This window comes from Pecten maximus, chromosome 4, assembly GCF_902652985.1.
Source record: "Pecten maximus chromosome 4, xPecMax1.1, whole genome shotgun sequence".
In the NCBI taxonomy this organism is placed as follows: Eukaryota; Metazoa; Mollusca; class Bivalvia; order Pectinida; family Pectinidae; genus Pecten; species Pecten maximus.
In genome coordinates, this window is record NC_047018.1 from 30457995 (window position 1) to 30474106 (window position 16112).

The window sequence follows — 16112 nt, forward strand, 5'->3', positions numbered from 1 at the left end:
TAGTATTTTGAGCTATATTTCACAATCTGTCATGTAACGTCTTGTCTTTTGCAATTTTCTACATCTAATCAAGAGAGTTGTGTTTAGATGAGTCGTCACTTAATTAATCAATTCTTCAAATAATTGTGTTTTATCACCAAGTGTGATTTAAATGTTTTGGAAAGGAGATGCATGTCTAAGAACAGGAGATCATGGCTCTCTCAATTTGGTACTTTACTTTAAACATATTTTATTTCAATTAAGGAAAAGGGATTAGGCACAAGTTATTGCAACTTACTAAGGCCTTCTCCTCAATTTGGTTGGAATGTAGTGCCTACAATTGTGATATGCATGTAGCCTATATGTTATCCTGACTGACTGTTTACAGTCGTGATATAGACTGTACAACTCCTGACTATCTACAGTCGTGATATAGACTGTACAACTCCTGACTGACTCTCTATGGTCGTGATATAGTCTGTACAACTCCTGACTGACTGTCTACAGTTGTGATATAGCCTGTACAACTCCTGACTGACTGTCTACAGTCGTGATATAGCCTGTATAACTCCTGACTGACTGTCTACAGTCGTGATATAGCCTGTACAACTCCTGACTGACTGTCTACAGTCGTGATATAGTCTGTACAACTCCTGACTGACTGTCTACAGTCGTGATATAGTCTGTACTGTCTACAGTCGTGATATAGTCTGTACAACTCCTGACTGACTGTCTACAGTCGTGATATAGTCTGTACAACTCCTGACTGACTGTCTACAGTCGTGATATACTGTACAACTCCTGACTGACTGTCTACAGTCGTGATATAGACTGTTCAACTCCTGACTGTCTACAGTCGTGATATAGCCTGTACAACACCTGACTGTCTACAGTCGTGATATAGCCTGTACAACTCCTGACTGACTGTCTACAGTCGTGATATAGCCTGTACAACTCCTGACTGTCTACAGTCGTGATACAGTCTGTACAACTGCTGACTGTCTACAGTCGTGATATAGCCTGTACAACTCCTGACTGTCTACAGTCGTGATACAGTCTGTACAACTCCTGACTGTCTACAGTCGTGATATAGCCTGTACAACTCCTGACTGACTGTCTTCAGTCGTGGTATAGCCTGTACAACTCCTGACTGTCTACAGTCGTGATACAGTCTGTACAACTCCTGACTGTCTACAGTCGTGATATAGCCTGTACAACTCCCGACTGTCTACAGTCGTGATATAGCCTGTACAACTCCTGACTGACTGTCTACAGTCGTGATATAGCCTGTACAACTCCTGACTGACTGTCTACAGTCGTGATATAGTCTGTACAACTCCTGACTGACTGTCTACAGTCGTGATATAGTCTGTACTGTCTACAGTCGTGATATAGTCTGTACAACTCCTGACTGACTGTCTACAGTCGTGATATAGTCTGTACAACTCCTGACTGACTGTCTACAGTCGTGATATACTGTACAACTCCTGACTGACTGTCTACAGTCGTGATATAGACTGTTCAACTCCTGACTGTCTACAGTCGTGATATAGCCTGTACAACACCTGACTGTCTACAGTCGTGATACAGTCTGTACAACTGCTGACTGTCTACAGTCGTGATATAGCCTGTACAACTCCTGACTGTCTACAGTCGTGATACAGTCTGTACAACTCCTGACTGTCTACAGTCGTGATATAGCCTGTACAACTCCTGACTGACTGTCTTCAGTCGTGATATAGCCTGTACAACTCCTGACTGTCTACAGTCGTGATACAGTCTGTACAACTCCTGACTGTCTACAGTCGTGATATAGCCTGTACAACTCCTGACTGTCTACAGTCGTGATATAGCCTGTACAACTCCTGACTGACTGTCTACAGTCGTGATATAGCCTGTACAACTCCTGACTGTCTACAGTCATGATATAGACTGTACAACTCCTGACTGTCTACAGTCATGATATAGCCTGTACAACTCCTGACTGACTGTCTACAGTCGTGATATAGCCTGTACAACTCCTGACTGACTGTCTACAGTCGTGATATAGCCTGTACAACTCCTGACTGTTTACAGTCGTGATATAGCCTGTACAACTCCTGACTGACTGTCTACAGTCGTGATATAGCCTGTACAACTCCTGACTGTCTACAGTCGTGATATAGTCTGTACAACTCCTGACTGTCTACAGTCGTGATATAGACTGTACAACTCCTGACTGACTGTCTACAGTCGTGATATAGCCTGTACAACTCCTGACTGTCTACAGTCGTGATATAGCCTGTACAACTCCTGACTGTCTACAGTCGTGATATAGCCTGTACAACTCCTGACTGACTGTCTACAGTCGTGATATAGCCTGTACAACTCCTGACTGTCTACAGTCGTGATATAGCCTGTACAACTCCTGACTGACTGTCTACATTCGTGATATAGACTGTACAACTCCTGACTGACTGTCTACAGTCGTGATATAGCCTGTACAACTCCTGACTGTCTACAGTCGTGATATAGCCTGTACAACTCCTGACTGTCTGTCTACAATCGTGATATAGCCTGTACAACTCCTGACTGTCTACAGTCGTGATATAGCCTGTACAACTCCTGACTGACTGTCTACATTCGTGATATAGACTGTACAACTCCTGACTGACTGTCTACAGTCGTGATATAGACTGTACAACTCCTGACTGTCTACAGTCGTGATATAGCCTGTACAACTCCTGACTGTCTGTCTACAGTCGTGATATAGTCTGTACAACTCCTGACTGTCTACAGTCGTGATATAGCCTGTACAACTCCTGACTGTCTACAGTCGTGATATAGCCTGTACAACTCCTGACTGTCTACAGTCGTGATATAGACTGTACACCTCCTGACTGACTGTCTACAGTCGTGATATAGCCTGTACAACTCCTGACTGACTGTCTACAGTCGTGATATAGACTGTACACCTCCTGACTGACTGTCTACAGTCGTGATATAGCCTGTACAACTCCTGACTGACTGTCTACAGTCGTGATATAGACTGTACAACTCCTGACTGACTGTCTACAGTCGTGATATAGACTGTACAACTCCTGACTGTCTACAGTCGTGATATAGCCTGTACAACTCCTGACTGTCTACAGTCGTGATACAGTCTGTACAACTCCTGACTGACTGTATACAGTCATGATATAGTCTGTACAACTCCTGACTGACTGTCTACAGTCGTGATATAGTCTGTACAACTCCTGACTGTCTACAGTCGTGATATAGCCTGTACAACTCCTGACTGACTGTCTACAGTCGTGATATAGACTGTACAACTCCTGACTGTCTACAGTCGTGATATAGCCTGTACAACTCCTGACTGTCTACAGTCGTGATACAGTCTGTACAACTCCTGACTGACTGTCTACAGTCATGATATAGTCTGTACAACTCCTGACTGTCTACAGTCGTGATATAGACTGTACAACTCCTGACTGTCTACAGTCGTGATATAGACTGTACAACTCCTGACTGACTGTCTACAGTCGTGATATAGCCTGTACAACTCCTGACTGTCTACAGTCGTGATATAGCCTGTACAACTCCTGACTGTCTACAGTCGTGATATAGTCTGTACAACACCTGACTGTCTACAGTCGTGATATAGTCTGTACAACACCTGACTGTCTACAGTCGTGATATAGTCTGTACAACTCCTGACTGTCTACAGTCGTGATATAGACTGTACAACTCCTGACTGTCTACAGTCGTGATATAGCCTGTACAGCTCCTGACTGACTGTCTACAGTCGTGATATAGCCTGTACAGCTCCTGACTGACTGTCTACAGTCGTGATATAGCCTGTACAACTCCTGACTGTCTACAGTCGTGATATAGACTGTACAACTCCTGACTGTCTACAGTCGTGATATAGCCTGTACAACTCCTGACTGACTGTCTACAGTCGTGATATAGACTGTACAACTCCTGACTGACTGTTTACAGTCGTGATATAGCCTGTACAACTCCTGACTGTCTACAGTCGTGATATAGACTGTACAACTCCTGACTGTCTACAGTCGTGATATAGTCTGTACAACTCCTGACTGTCTACAGTCGTGATATAGACTGTACAACTCCTGACTGTCTACAGTCGTGATATAGCCTGTACAACTCCTGACTGACTGTCTACAGTCGTGATATAGACTGTACAACTCCTGACTGTCTACAGTCGTGATATAGCCTGTACAACTCCTGACTGACTGTCTACAGTCGTGATATAGCCTGTACAACTCCTGACTGTCTACAGTCGTGATATAGCCTGTACAACTCCTGACTGACTGTCTACATTCGTGATATAGACTGTACAACTCCTGACTGACTGTCTACAGTCGTGATATAGACTGTACAACTCCTGACTGTCTACAGTCGTGATATAGCCTGTACAACTCCTGACTGTCTGTCTACAATCGTGATATAGCCTGTACAACTCCTGACTGTCTACAGTCGTGATATAGCCTGTACAACTCCTGACTGTCTGTCTACAATCGTGATATAGCCTGTACAACTCCTGACTGTCTACAGTCGTGATATAGCCTGTACAACTCCTGACTGACTGTCTACATTCGTGATATAGACTGTACAACTCCTGACTGACTGTCTACAGTCGTGATATAGACTGTACAACTCCTGACTGTCTACAGTCGTGATATAGCCTGTACAACTCCTGACTGTCTGTCTACAGTCGTGATATAGTCTGTACAACTCCTGACTGTCTACAGTCGTGATATAGCCTGTACAACTCCTGACTGTCTACAGTCGTGATATAGCCTGTACAACTCCTGACTGTCTACAGTCGTGATATAGACTGTACAACTCCTGACTGACTGTCTACAGTCGTGATATAGCCTGTACAACTCCTGACTGACTGTCTACAGTCGTGATATAGACTGTACACCTCCTGACTGACTGTCTACAGTCGTGATATAGCCTGTACAACTCCTGACTGACTGTCTACAGTCGTGATATAGACTGTACAACTCCTGACTGACTGTCTACAGTCGTGATATAGACTGTACAACTCCTGACTGTCTACAGTCGTGATATAGCCTGTACAACTCCTGACTGTCTACAGTCGTGATACAGTCTGTACAACTCCTGACTGACTGTATACAGTCATGATATAGTCTGTACAACTCCTGACTGACTGTCTACAGTCGTGATATAGTCTGTACAACTCCTGACTGTCTACAGTCGTGATATAGACTGTACAACTCCTGACTGACTGTCTACAGTCGTGATATAGACTGTACAACTCCTGACTGACTGTCTACAGTCGTGATATAGCCTGTACAACTCCTGACTGTCTACAGTCGTGATATAGCCTGTACAACTCCTGACTGTCTACAGTCGTGATATAGCCTGTACAACTCCTGACTGACTGTCTACAGTCGTGATATAGCCTGTACAACTCCTGACTGTCTACAGTCGTGATATAGCCTGTACAACTCCTGACTGACTGTCTACAGTCGTGATATAGCTTGTACAACTCCTGACTGTCTGTCTACAGTCGTGATATAGTCTGTACAACTCCTGACTGTCTACAGTCGTGATATAGCCTGTACAACTCCTGACTGTCTACAGTCGTGATATAGCCTGTACAACTCCTGACTGTCTACAGTCGTGATATAGACTTTACAACTCCTGACTGACTGTCTACAGTCGTGATATAGCCTGTACAACTCCTGACTGACTGTCTACAGTCGTGATATAGACTGTACAACTCCTGACTGACTGTCTACAGTCGTGATATAGACTGTACAACTCCTGACTGTCTACAGTCGTGATATAGCCTGTACAACTCCTGACTGTCTACAGTCGTGATACAGTCTGTACAACTCCTGACTGACTGTCTACAGTCATGATATAGTCTGTACAACTCCTGACTGTCTACAGTCGTGATATAGACTGTACAACTCCTGACTGTCTACAGTCGTGATATAGACTGTACAACTCCTGACTGACTGTCTACAGTCGTGATATAGCCTGTACAACTCCTGACTGTCTACAGTCGTGATATAGCCTGTACAACTCCTGACTGTCTACAGTCGTGATATAGTCTGTACAACACCTGACTGTCTACAGTCGTGATATAGTCTGTACAACTCCTGACTGTCTACAGTCGTGATATAGACTGTACAACTCCTGACTGTCTACAGTCGTGATATAGCCTGTACAGCTCCTGACTGACTGTCTACAGTCGTGATATAGCCTGTACAGCTCCTGACTGACTGTCTACAGTCGTGATATAGCCTGTACAACTCCTGACTGTCTACAGTCGTGATATAGACTGTACAACTCCTGACTGTCTACAGTCGTGATATAGCCTGTACAACTCCTGACTGACTGTCTACAGTCGTGATATAGACTGTACAACTCCTGACTGACTGTCTACAGTCGTGATATAGCCTGTACAACTCCTGACTGTCTACAGTCGTGATATAGACTGTACAACTCCTGACTGTCTACAGTCGTGATATAGTCTGTACAACTCCTGACTGTCTACAGTCGTGATATAGACTGTACAACTCCTGACTGTCTACAGTCGTGATATAGCCTGTACAACTCCTGACTGACTGTCTACAGTCGTGATATAGACTGTACAACTCCTGACTGTCTACAGTCGTGATATAGCCTGTACAACTCCTGACTGACTGTCTACAGTCGTGATATAGCCTGTACAACTCCTGACTGTCTACAGTCGTGATATAGACTGTACAACTCCTGACTGACTGTCTACAGTCGTGATATAGTCTGTTCAACTCCTGACTGACTGTCTACAGTCGTTATATAGACTGTACAACTCCTGACTGACTGTCTACAGTCGTGATATAGTCTGTTCAACTCCTGACTGACTGTCTACAGTCGTTATATAGCCTGTACAACTCCTGACTGTCTACAGTCGTGATATAGACTGTACAACTCCTGACTGACTGTCTACAGTCGTTATATAGACTGTACAACTCCTGACTGACTGTCTACAGTCGTTATATAGCCTGTACATGATCTCGACTATAGGTACTTCATTGATAGAACATTGATGTTCAGTAGTCTGTACTAACTATGTGTATTCCTACACTGATCAATTATTTGCTATATTGTTAGAGATATCTGGGGGGGAAAATCATATGTTCTTTATATTTTGCAGATCCTCCAGTGAGACTCGCAGTAGAAGTCGAAGTCCTGTTACAAAAGGTTCTACAAGTCCACGGAAGACCTCTCGAAGTCCACCACCCAAGAGGAACTCTCGCAGCCCTCAAAAAGTGTCGCGTAGTCCTACAAGGAGGTCATCCCGCAGTCCTCGCAGAAGTCCACGGAGGTCATCTCGCAGTCCCCGTCGAAGCAGACGGTCACGTAGTCGTAGCCGAAGCAGGGGGTAAGAAGTTTTACATGGAATATTAGGAATATTCATGTTTTTGTTGTTTTTCGACCATTGATTATGAATTATAAGCAGGAGTTAGTTAACATGGGATGATCAAAGTCGAACATCATAGTAAAAATCATAGTAAAAAGTACATTGATTCCTTAAAGTGGTTGTTTGGATTATTTGATTTTGTTTGGTTTCAAATCTTATTGAGAAACAAAATGACCTACACTCTGCCATGTTGGATATTGACAGAAGTTTGTTATCACTATTTCTTGACAATAACTGGAGGGATATTTCTTAAACATCACAATGTCATGTAGCTCCCCCTTGGTCCATAGTTGTACCCATTAAATTTAGTCTGGTCAGGAAAGCAAAATGGCGGACAGGCAGCCATCTTGGAATGTCATATGAAGATTGTTATCACTATTTCTCAGAAAGTTCTTCTAAAGTCTTCTTAGATTTCAAATGAAGGTTTTACTTGTAGAAAAAATATGAGTCTTTACATATATAGAACCTTTACATATATAGAACCAATAAAGAACATTCAATTGTGGGTGTAAAGAGGCATAGTCATGATATTTACTACTTAGGAACTATATATTTCCAGTGCAAGACCAATTAAACTTTAAGTCAAAATTGTCCTTTTAATAGTATGTTCCCTTGTTATTTACAGGAAGAAGTTGAGTAAGAGAAATAGACGCAGTAGGAGTACATCTCGTCGGAGATCCCGCTCATCTTCACGTCACAAGTGAGTCAAAACTACAATTATTTACTTTAATCAAATTGTTCTTCATTTAATGCTTTTAATTTGGAAAATTATTTACTTTTATCAAGATGATTTTTAAGTAATGACATATCTATTGCTGTGAATATGCTGAATCCATATCATTATAGATCAAATATTTTTCAGGTCTAGGAAGGACAAAAAACGTGACCGCAGTCGAGACCGGGATCGTGACCGTGATCGTGATCGCGACAGGGAAGGGAAGAAGAAACGCCACAAGGACAAAGATAAGGAGCGTGACCGCGATGACAGGCATAAGGAGTCAAAGGCCAAGGACACAAAGGTCATACGTAACTATGATGAAGAGGAGAAGTTGCTGGAGAACAGTAACAGTGAATCGGAGGATAAACCTGTGAAATCAACGCCATCAGACATCAATCTTCAGTCTGTAGATATGGACATGAGTGATTAGTGCCGAGGTGCTACATGTATCACAAATATTCATTATCTGAGGAATTGAGGATGTTTAAAATTCTGTATCACAGACTTGATTTGAAATAGAATTGAGTATATACTGGTAAATGGTTTTGGTTCAAGTGACATTAAGGAATTAGGAAAGGTATCAAGATAGGTCATACAAGTTATTTGAAATCATTTGATTCCTCAAGTTAATCTGTTATGGATTCCTCTAGATGTATTCAGTTGTCTCTAGTTGTATCTTAGTGTTGCATGTCGTCTTGTATCACTATCGCCTGCTATTACTCACTGAAGTTAAAATATTCAGGTCTTGTGATTTTTACCATATGTTACACCATGTTACAATATTTTAAACTCTTAGTAAGCTTACATTATTTGGTGGAAATAAAGGTTTACATTTATTTTGGAACATTGTGAAAAGTCATTTGAATTTTGCAAGACATGACAAAAGCAACATAGGTGTCAAATCATTTTTAATGTGCTTCAATAAAATCATCAAATCTACAACTTATTTGTTATTTCTGACTTGTAGTGTTAGGTATAACAGTCAGTCCATGTAATGTGTCATTGTATTGTCTAATTCTTTAAAGGCATTCGCTCCGCCATTTGTTTTATTTTACTCACTTCAATTTTGACAAAATTTAGATTGCTTTGTCTCATTTCAAAATTGATAAAACCTTTAAATTTTGAAAGAGTCACTCATTCGGAAACAAGCATTTCATATTAAATATTTCTTTCAGACCCTACCTCATTTGTCCATTCCAGTAGGCAGTCTTTATAAATACCTAGTAGTGGGTACAAATGTCTGATATTTTTATGTTAAACTGTGTCATTCAGGTTTTTACTGGGAAGTATCAAGACAATTTCAACAATACAAAAAAATCTATAAATATTAGATTCTTCTTCATTATCATAATTATAGACAATTACAGGTAATTATAATTTTTTTTTACTTTCAAATAAACAAAGGGGCCACTTATCAATACTCATTGCATGGTTTAATGACGGGGAAATACATGTTGAAAAATTGAAGTTTAAAAAGAAACACATTATTCAAATACTTTGTCATAACAAGATATCAAGTTCACATGTGTCTCCACAATGTTGATTAAGGAAAACAAAGGATTTGTTTAGTAACATGTACATTGTATCTCTTGCTAAAGAGTTAACAAAGACATTGAAAGCCACAAGTAAAACAATTTTCTATCAAGTTTTGAAATATCAAGCACAAATACAGGCTAACTGGTTTAAAGGTACATGAAAACTATAAACATTTATATATACATGTACACCAAAAAGCTGAAAATAGTTCGAATAAAAACACCCTAGAACCAGACCCTTTTACTGAAGAGTTATCCTCCCTGACTAAAAAATATACAGTTAATACTTAAATAAAAGGAAGCTTGAGTTGAGTAATTTGATGTACCAACCAAATTTAACAGAACTTTGCAGTCAAGGTGTTAAATATGGTTGGTACCACGTATTATTCGGGAGAGATGAGTTTATTATTACCTCATCCAGCCCAAAGGGGTTATGCTGTGGTGAGGCATCCATCATCATTCTGGTAATTACATTTTTATGACTAATTCTCTAACACCAAAAGGCCTGGAATCATGTTGGGTTCCAGGGATGAAGCCCAACAAAGTCTACGAAAAGAAATGACATTGACTCTAATTCAAGGTCACGGGTGTTAAATTGGTTAAACATCCAAATGACTTCCTCTGATGAAGTAATACCTGGTGTCCATGGGACAGAGCCTGGCAATGTTTGCGAAATAAATGATCTTGACCCATGTTCGAGGTCACAGGGTCAACTTTGTCCAAACATTTGAACAAGTTCTAATGCTTATGGCTTGAAGCTTCCTGGGATGGAGCTCAACAAATAGAAAAAAGAAATACTTTTGCCCTTAGTCGACATTACAGGTGTCAAATTTGCTATAAAATTCAAATGATTTCTGATTAAGTAAAAGGCCTAGAACCAAGATATTTAGCTGGTTGATTCCTGAAATGAGGTACGGCAAAGTTTGCAATAAAGGAAATGTCCTTGATCCTTATTCAAGGTCATAGTGGTTAAATTTGGTAAAGTACTAGATGGGAGAGTCGGGGCCCATTGGGCCTCTTGTATTGTTAACAAACATCTAATTAAATGTCAATAAAAGACGGATGCATCTCCATGAGCGTTTGTAGTTATGAGCCCCATCAAAATCGAACAACTGCACAGTAATCAACACAATGCTTCGTAAAATATTCACACATTATCATATAGATAATCAAATTATACAGATATAGTCATTAACATCATCAATCTACAGATAATATTACCTGATCTAAGTAATATTCTTATTTGGTTTACACGTCTTTTTACAACATGCAACAGCTAGGTATTTATTGTGTAATGTCTGGACACTACACATTTAGAATCGGTCGCATTACGGGTCGTATTTGACGATGTGAATCTGCCCATCGCTCTGTGCTACCCATAGCCAGTTGATGTTGTCAATGCCGACTGCAGTTGGGTTCATCAGTCCATCATCTGCCGTCATTAAAAACTTCTTGAATGTCCCGTCACTTGTTAATTGGTGTATGGCGTGGTTCCAGAAATCAGAAACTATGAGGTGATCGTCTTGATCCTTACATAGTCCTCTGGGATGGAAAGTGCTCGCTGGCTGCGACCCTATGGTTCCAACATAGCTTTCTTCTGTTGCAACATTAACAACACTTCCTGGTTGGAAAGTTTTCGTTGGAATGACATCGGAAGTGATAAGAGCGTAGATGTCTGCAGCTGTGTGAACGTAGTAGATAGGCTCGGCCATATATTGATAGGAAATGATATTACTTTTTTTTAATTTTACACCATTGTTGTTGTATCCATTCAATAACATTTGTCTGCCTGTAGAATTATGGTTGTTGGCTGTTTTGACCGATAGAACCGTGCCAGTATGTGATATGCGAAGGCTTTGTGATGGATAGTACTGGTCAGATTTGAAATCAGCAAAGTGGTGTACCTGCCCGTCCACTGTGATGTGTTTGATCACAGTACTGTCAGTCTGTTGTACATATATACCACGTTCTGTGACCGGAGTGATGTACTTAACTTCGGTCATCAGTGGTTCGATGTCGGCCCTTGTACATTTAACCTGGGTAGAATCAACAAGATACAGATGACCTTCTGTCACCACAAATGCCTTCTTTGCACCAATTGGTGAGATTTGACTTATTTGTGAATCACAAAATTTGAACTTGATTGCTTGTTGGTAACTGTCTTCAGAATCAATTCCAGTCACATAACCAAACCACTTCCCCATTTTGTCAGCATTCCCCATCTCTGTGGTGAATGTCCATTCATCCAATATATCCACATCCAATATATCCCTAGTGGTGTTTTCAAGCATCTCTAAAACTTGTACAAGTTTTGTACCGCCAATACAATCGCCACACTGTGGATTTCTCCGAAAATGTTCCATGATTGCCAAACTTGTTTCTGATTCAACAAGGGACTCGTTGAGTCTTCTTAGCATTTTCTGTTGTTGTGTCCTAACTACCAACTGTTGATTTTCACTCCAAGATTCCAGCCTTTGGGAAAAATCTGTTTTTCTGTTGTCAATTTCCATGGAAAGATTCTTGCTATTTTTCATCACATTTTCTTTCTCCTTTTTGACCTCATTCATATTCTGTTGTATTTTACTTATCATTTCCTCTCTTGAATGCTCTATCCATTCTCCTAATTTTTGTCTTTTTTCGGAGACCACATCATCGATTTCACAAAATGTGTGATTACTATGATCTCCAGCTATGACACAGGATGTACATATTTCACTTTCACATGTCTTGCAGAAAAGAGAGACTTCTTTTTCACTATGTATAAAACAAAACGTTGACTTGGACTCCTTCAAATATTCCATTAGAGTTTGCATTTCGTCAGATGGTTCCATCTTTGTTTTGAGTTCTGCCGGTTCTCTGAGGTTGATTTCGATTTGGTTTGGTTTGGTTTGGTTTGGTTTGGTTTCGGATCTGTACCTGCAGGATCCACCTTTTCAATTTAAATCTATCCTGATTGTGCTGATGTGTACTGAAACGAAAACAGACAATTCTGAATATATTTATACTATTCATAGAGAAAAGAGAGAACTATTGCCATAGATATATTTTTGTGATTCTGGTTAAGAAAGCATTTGCTTCCAAGTCCAGTACTGTTTCTCGCTGTACAAGCGTTAAACAACAATATAAGAGTTGACAAATTTAATGTTTCGTCAAGGAATTTCAATATTCAACTTGTGTGATATTTACGTTTGAAATTGGACTTATTCTCCTTTTCAAAGACATCGACAACTCGCACTTTCTCGACATTCCTAATACAACATATTTGGAAACTAAGAATAATTCCTTCACCCCCTATCCACCTAAATCAAATAACGCATATACTTGTTTGTATGTTCATGATAATACTTTTTCCCTTTTGCAATGGCCTTTTATCTGTTATCGTTCGTCGGGCATTGTGCACTGCAGGTTAATTAACTTTTTCTTGTGAACACGATAATTTCAGTAACTATGAATGTCAATATCATATCTGATTAGTTTGGCGTCCGTGGTCTGTCGTCCCTCCGTCCGTAAACAATTATTGTTATCGCTACTTCTGAGAAAGTACTGAAGGAATCTTTCTGAAATTTTATATGCAGGTTCCACTTAGACTGTAATTAAGCATATTGCATTTTGGGACCAATCGGAAAACAATATGGCCGACAGGCAGCCATCTTGGATTTTTACTACTGAAGTTTGTTATTGCTATTTCTCAGAAATTACTGATGGGATCTTTCTGAAATTTCATATGTAGGTTGCCCTTGGTCCTTAGTTATGCATATTGCATCCTGGGACCGATCAGAAAACAACATTGCCGACAGGCAGCCATGTTGGATTTTGACAATTGAAGTTTGTTATCGCTATTTCTCAGAAAGTACTAGAGGGATCTTTCTGAAATTTCATATGTATGTTACCCTTGGTCCGTAGTTGTGCATATTGCATCCTGGGACTGATAAACAAACATAATGGCCGACAGGCAGCCATCTTGGATTTTGACAATTGAAGTTTGTTATCGCTATTTCTCACAAACAACTGAAGGGATCTTTCTGAAATTTCATATATAAGTTGCCCTTGGTCCCTAGTTATGCATATTTCATTTTGGGACTAGTCGGATAGCAATATGGCCGACCGACAGCCATGTTGGATTTTGACAATTGAAGTTGGTTATCGCTATTTCTCAGAATGTTTGAAGGGATCTTTCTGAAATTTCATATGTAGGCACCACTTGGTACCTAGTTATGCATATTGCATTTTGAAACCCATCTGAAAACAACATGGCTGACAGGCAACCATATTGGATGTTGACAATTAAAGTTTTTTATCACTATTTTACAGAAGGTACTGAAGGAATCTTTTTCAAATTTCATATGTAGGTTCCCCTTGGTCCGTCGTATTGCATTTTGGGGCCAATCTGAAAACAACATGGTCGACAGACAGCCATTATCGCTAAATCTCAAATTTCATAATTATATAAGTTCCCCTTGTTTGAAAAGTACTGGAGGGATGTTTCTCAATTTACACAGATTAGTAAGAGGAAGGGAAAATAGATCAATCAGACATGGAACCTATAAAGATCATTCAATAGTGGGCGCCAAGATCCCTCTGTGATCTCTTGTATATAAATTAGGCTGGTCCGACCTCTGAGGACAGAGGGGCGGGGCCAAAAATGGGAACTTTGATGACTTTTTCCTTTAAAACCTTACTCCTGCTTAACCATTGAATAGATTACATCCAGATTTGGTGGGAGAAGGCGATTATATTTAATGCAAAATGTCTATTATTTATGGTCTCATGAAAATAGATTTGATATCACATTTTTGATAAGTGATAGGCATGTCCATATAATTAAGCTAACTTACTAGTTTTATTGGTCACAAGAAAAATAAACAAGAGATAGTGACTGACTACTTGTGCTCTATTATACTAGGTAATGTAAAAACTACTGAAATAGCACTCGTTCTTACGACGGCCCAGTATTTCGGAGTACAGTAGACATACTTGAGTATGTCATACCTTATCCAGTTGTGAAATGTAAAAGGCCCACAGGGCATGTAATTATCTTGTTTACACTATATTAAGTGCGGCATAGCTACCACTTGTCTACGTATCGGGATATATCTTTATCCCATATTTGTTAAAGACATTTGATGCTTTATTGCCACATCACTGAGGATAATTTTGTAATTTAATAAAGTGGTTTTCAATTTAGCAAATCTCTATGTTGACGTTTAGTCATCGAAAAAAACCCATTAAATCATAACCTTTGTCCGTCATTTAGAACCATTTCAAAAATGTATTCAGCAGTATGTATCCTTTGTACACACAGGTTATTTCAGAAAAAAAATCATCTTTGAGGACAAGGTAAAATGTCAGATATTTTAAAATCCTTTTAATGAAAGGCAGACATAAAGAATCTACATTATAACACGAAAATGATGCTACTTTATGTGAATATGACGTAATATAATATACTTGTAATTTAGAATTAATAAATGTTATTAAAGGCCGTACCTGGTGATAGGCCATAATCCAACAGTGTTGGAAGTATTCTCATAAAAAAATGTTTGCGTAAATGATAAATACATTTGTTTGAAAAAATGGAAAGCAAAATTGGCGATGTTTGTGTGTTGGTAACTAGTTGTCCGATCTCTATCCATTTACCTTACATTAGAACTGTTCTCTATATTTAGCTTTATGGAAGACATATCCTGCTGGATGATACGGCATAAAGGATTACGAGGAGTTCTTTGCATGTCATGAAAATTTCACTGCATTTCCTTTGAGATGCATTTTATAATAATACATATGCCAAGTAAGTGTATTGCATCAGTTTTCTAACAACCAAACTTGGATATAGTGTTTTGCTTTTTGTCAACTTAATTCAGATGATCACAACTTGTATGAAATTCTTTGCATGTGAATGTTTATAGGTCTTGTTTTTGGTGAGAAGGTGACTAAAGTAGTAAAAGATATCGTATAATGAATTTGAAAAAAAAAGATATGATATGTGATAGAGCCAGACTTGTCCGCATTGAACGCTATCCGAACATTGTTTTATGTCTTGGGTTTGTGTTGAGAACGTATTTGTCCCTGGACGAGGACATCAGCATTCTAGTACACCCATGCCTGGATCACCGGTCCAGGTGTTCCTCAATGTACCCAGAAGCTTGCTCGATTTGATAGGCGTCATATGTAGCGGTTTTCAGGTATTCCATAAAAACCTCTGGAAAAGTGTTTTCTTCCATGCTGATCTTACCCTTTGGTATTAAAATATCCTATTAATATCTAGCTTAACACCATCATAAGATGTTTGCTTTTCAATAACAATAATATATAACAAGTCAAAGGTCAAAGTGAATACTTTCAGGACAGTCACCGTGTTCCGTCCGTCGTCGTCCGGCGTGCGCCGTTAGACTTTTGCTTTCAAAATGCTACTCCTTCACCACAAAGCGGA

General features: G+C 39.7%; 2 protein-coding genes across 19 annotated transcripts in view; one reads left to right on the forward strand and one right to left on the reverse strand.

Moving 5' to 3' along the window:
* LOC117325796 (splicing regulatory glutamine/lysine-rich protein 1-like) overlaps nucleotides 1-9086 on the forward strand; it is a 34827-nt gene extending 25741 nt beyond the window's left edge. For all 18 annotated transcript variants that reach the window (XM_033882255.1, XM_033882259.1, XM_033882260.1 and 15 more), the window contains 3 exons: nucleotides 7163-7390; nucleotides 8055-8129; nucleotides 8292-9086. In XM_033882255.1, coding sequence (XP_033738146.1) covers nucleotides 7163-7390; nucleotides 8055-8129; nucleotides 8292-8577 — 589 coding nt within the window. In that variant the 3' untranslated portion in view covers nucleotides 8578-9086. The remainder of the gene's footprint in view (nucleotides 1-7162; nucleotides 7391-8054; nucleotides 8130-8291) is intronic.
* A 1924-nt stretch (nucleotides 9087-11010) lies between these two features.
* Nucleotides 11011-12513, reverse strand: LOC117326495. Its single transcript, XM_033883247.1, has one exon. It carries the CDS (start codon nucleotides 12511-12513, stop codon nucleotides 11011-11013), a length of 1503 nt encoding a protein of 500 aa, XP_033739138.1.
* Between the last annotated feature and the right edge of the window lie 3599 nt (nucleotides 12514-16112).

Excerpts from the sequence above, each read along its gene's own strand:
- LOC117326495 (XM_033883247.1), bottom strand. The coding sequence starts at position 12,513 with ATGGAACCATCTGACGAAATGCAAACTCTAATGGAATATTTGAAGGAG.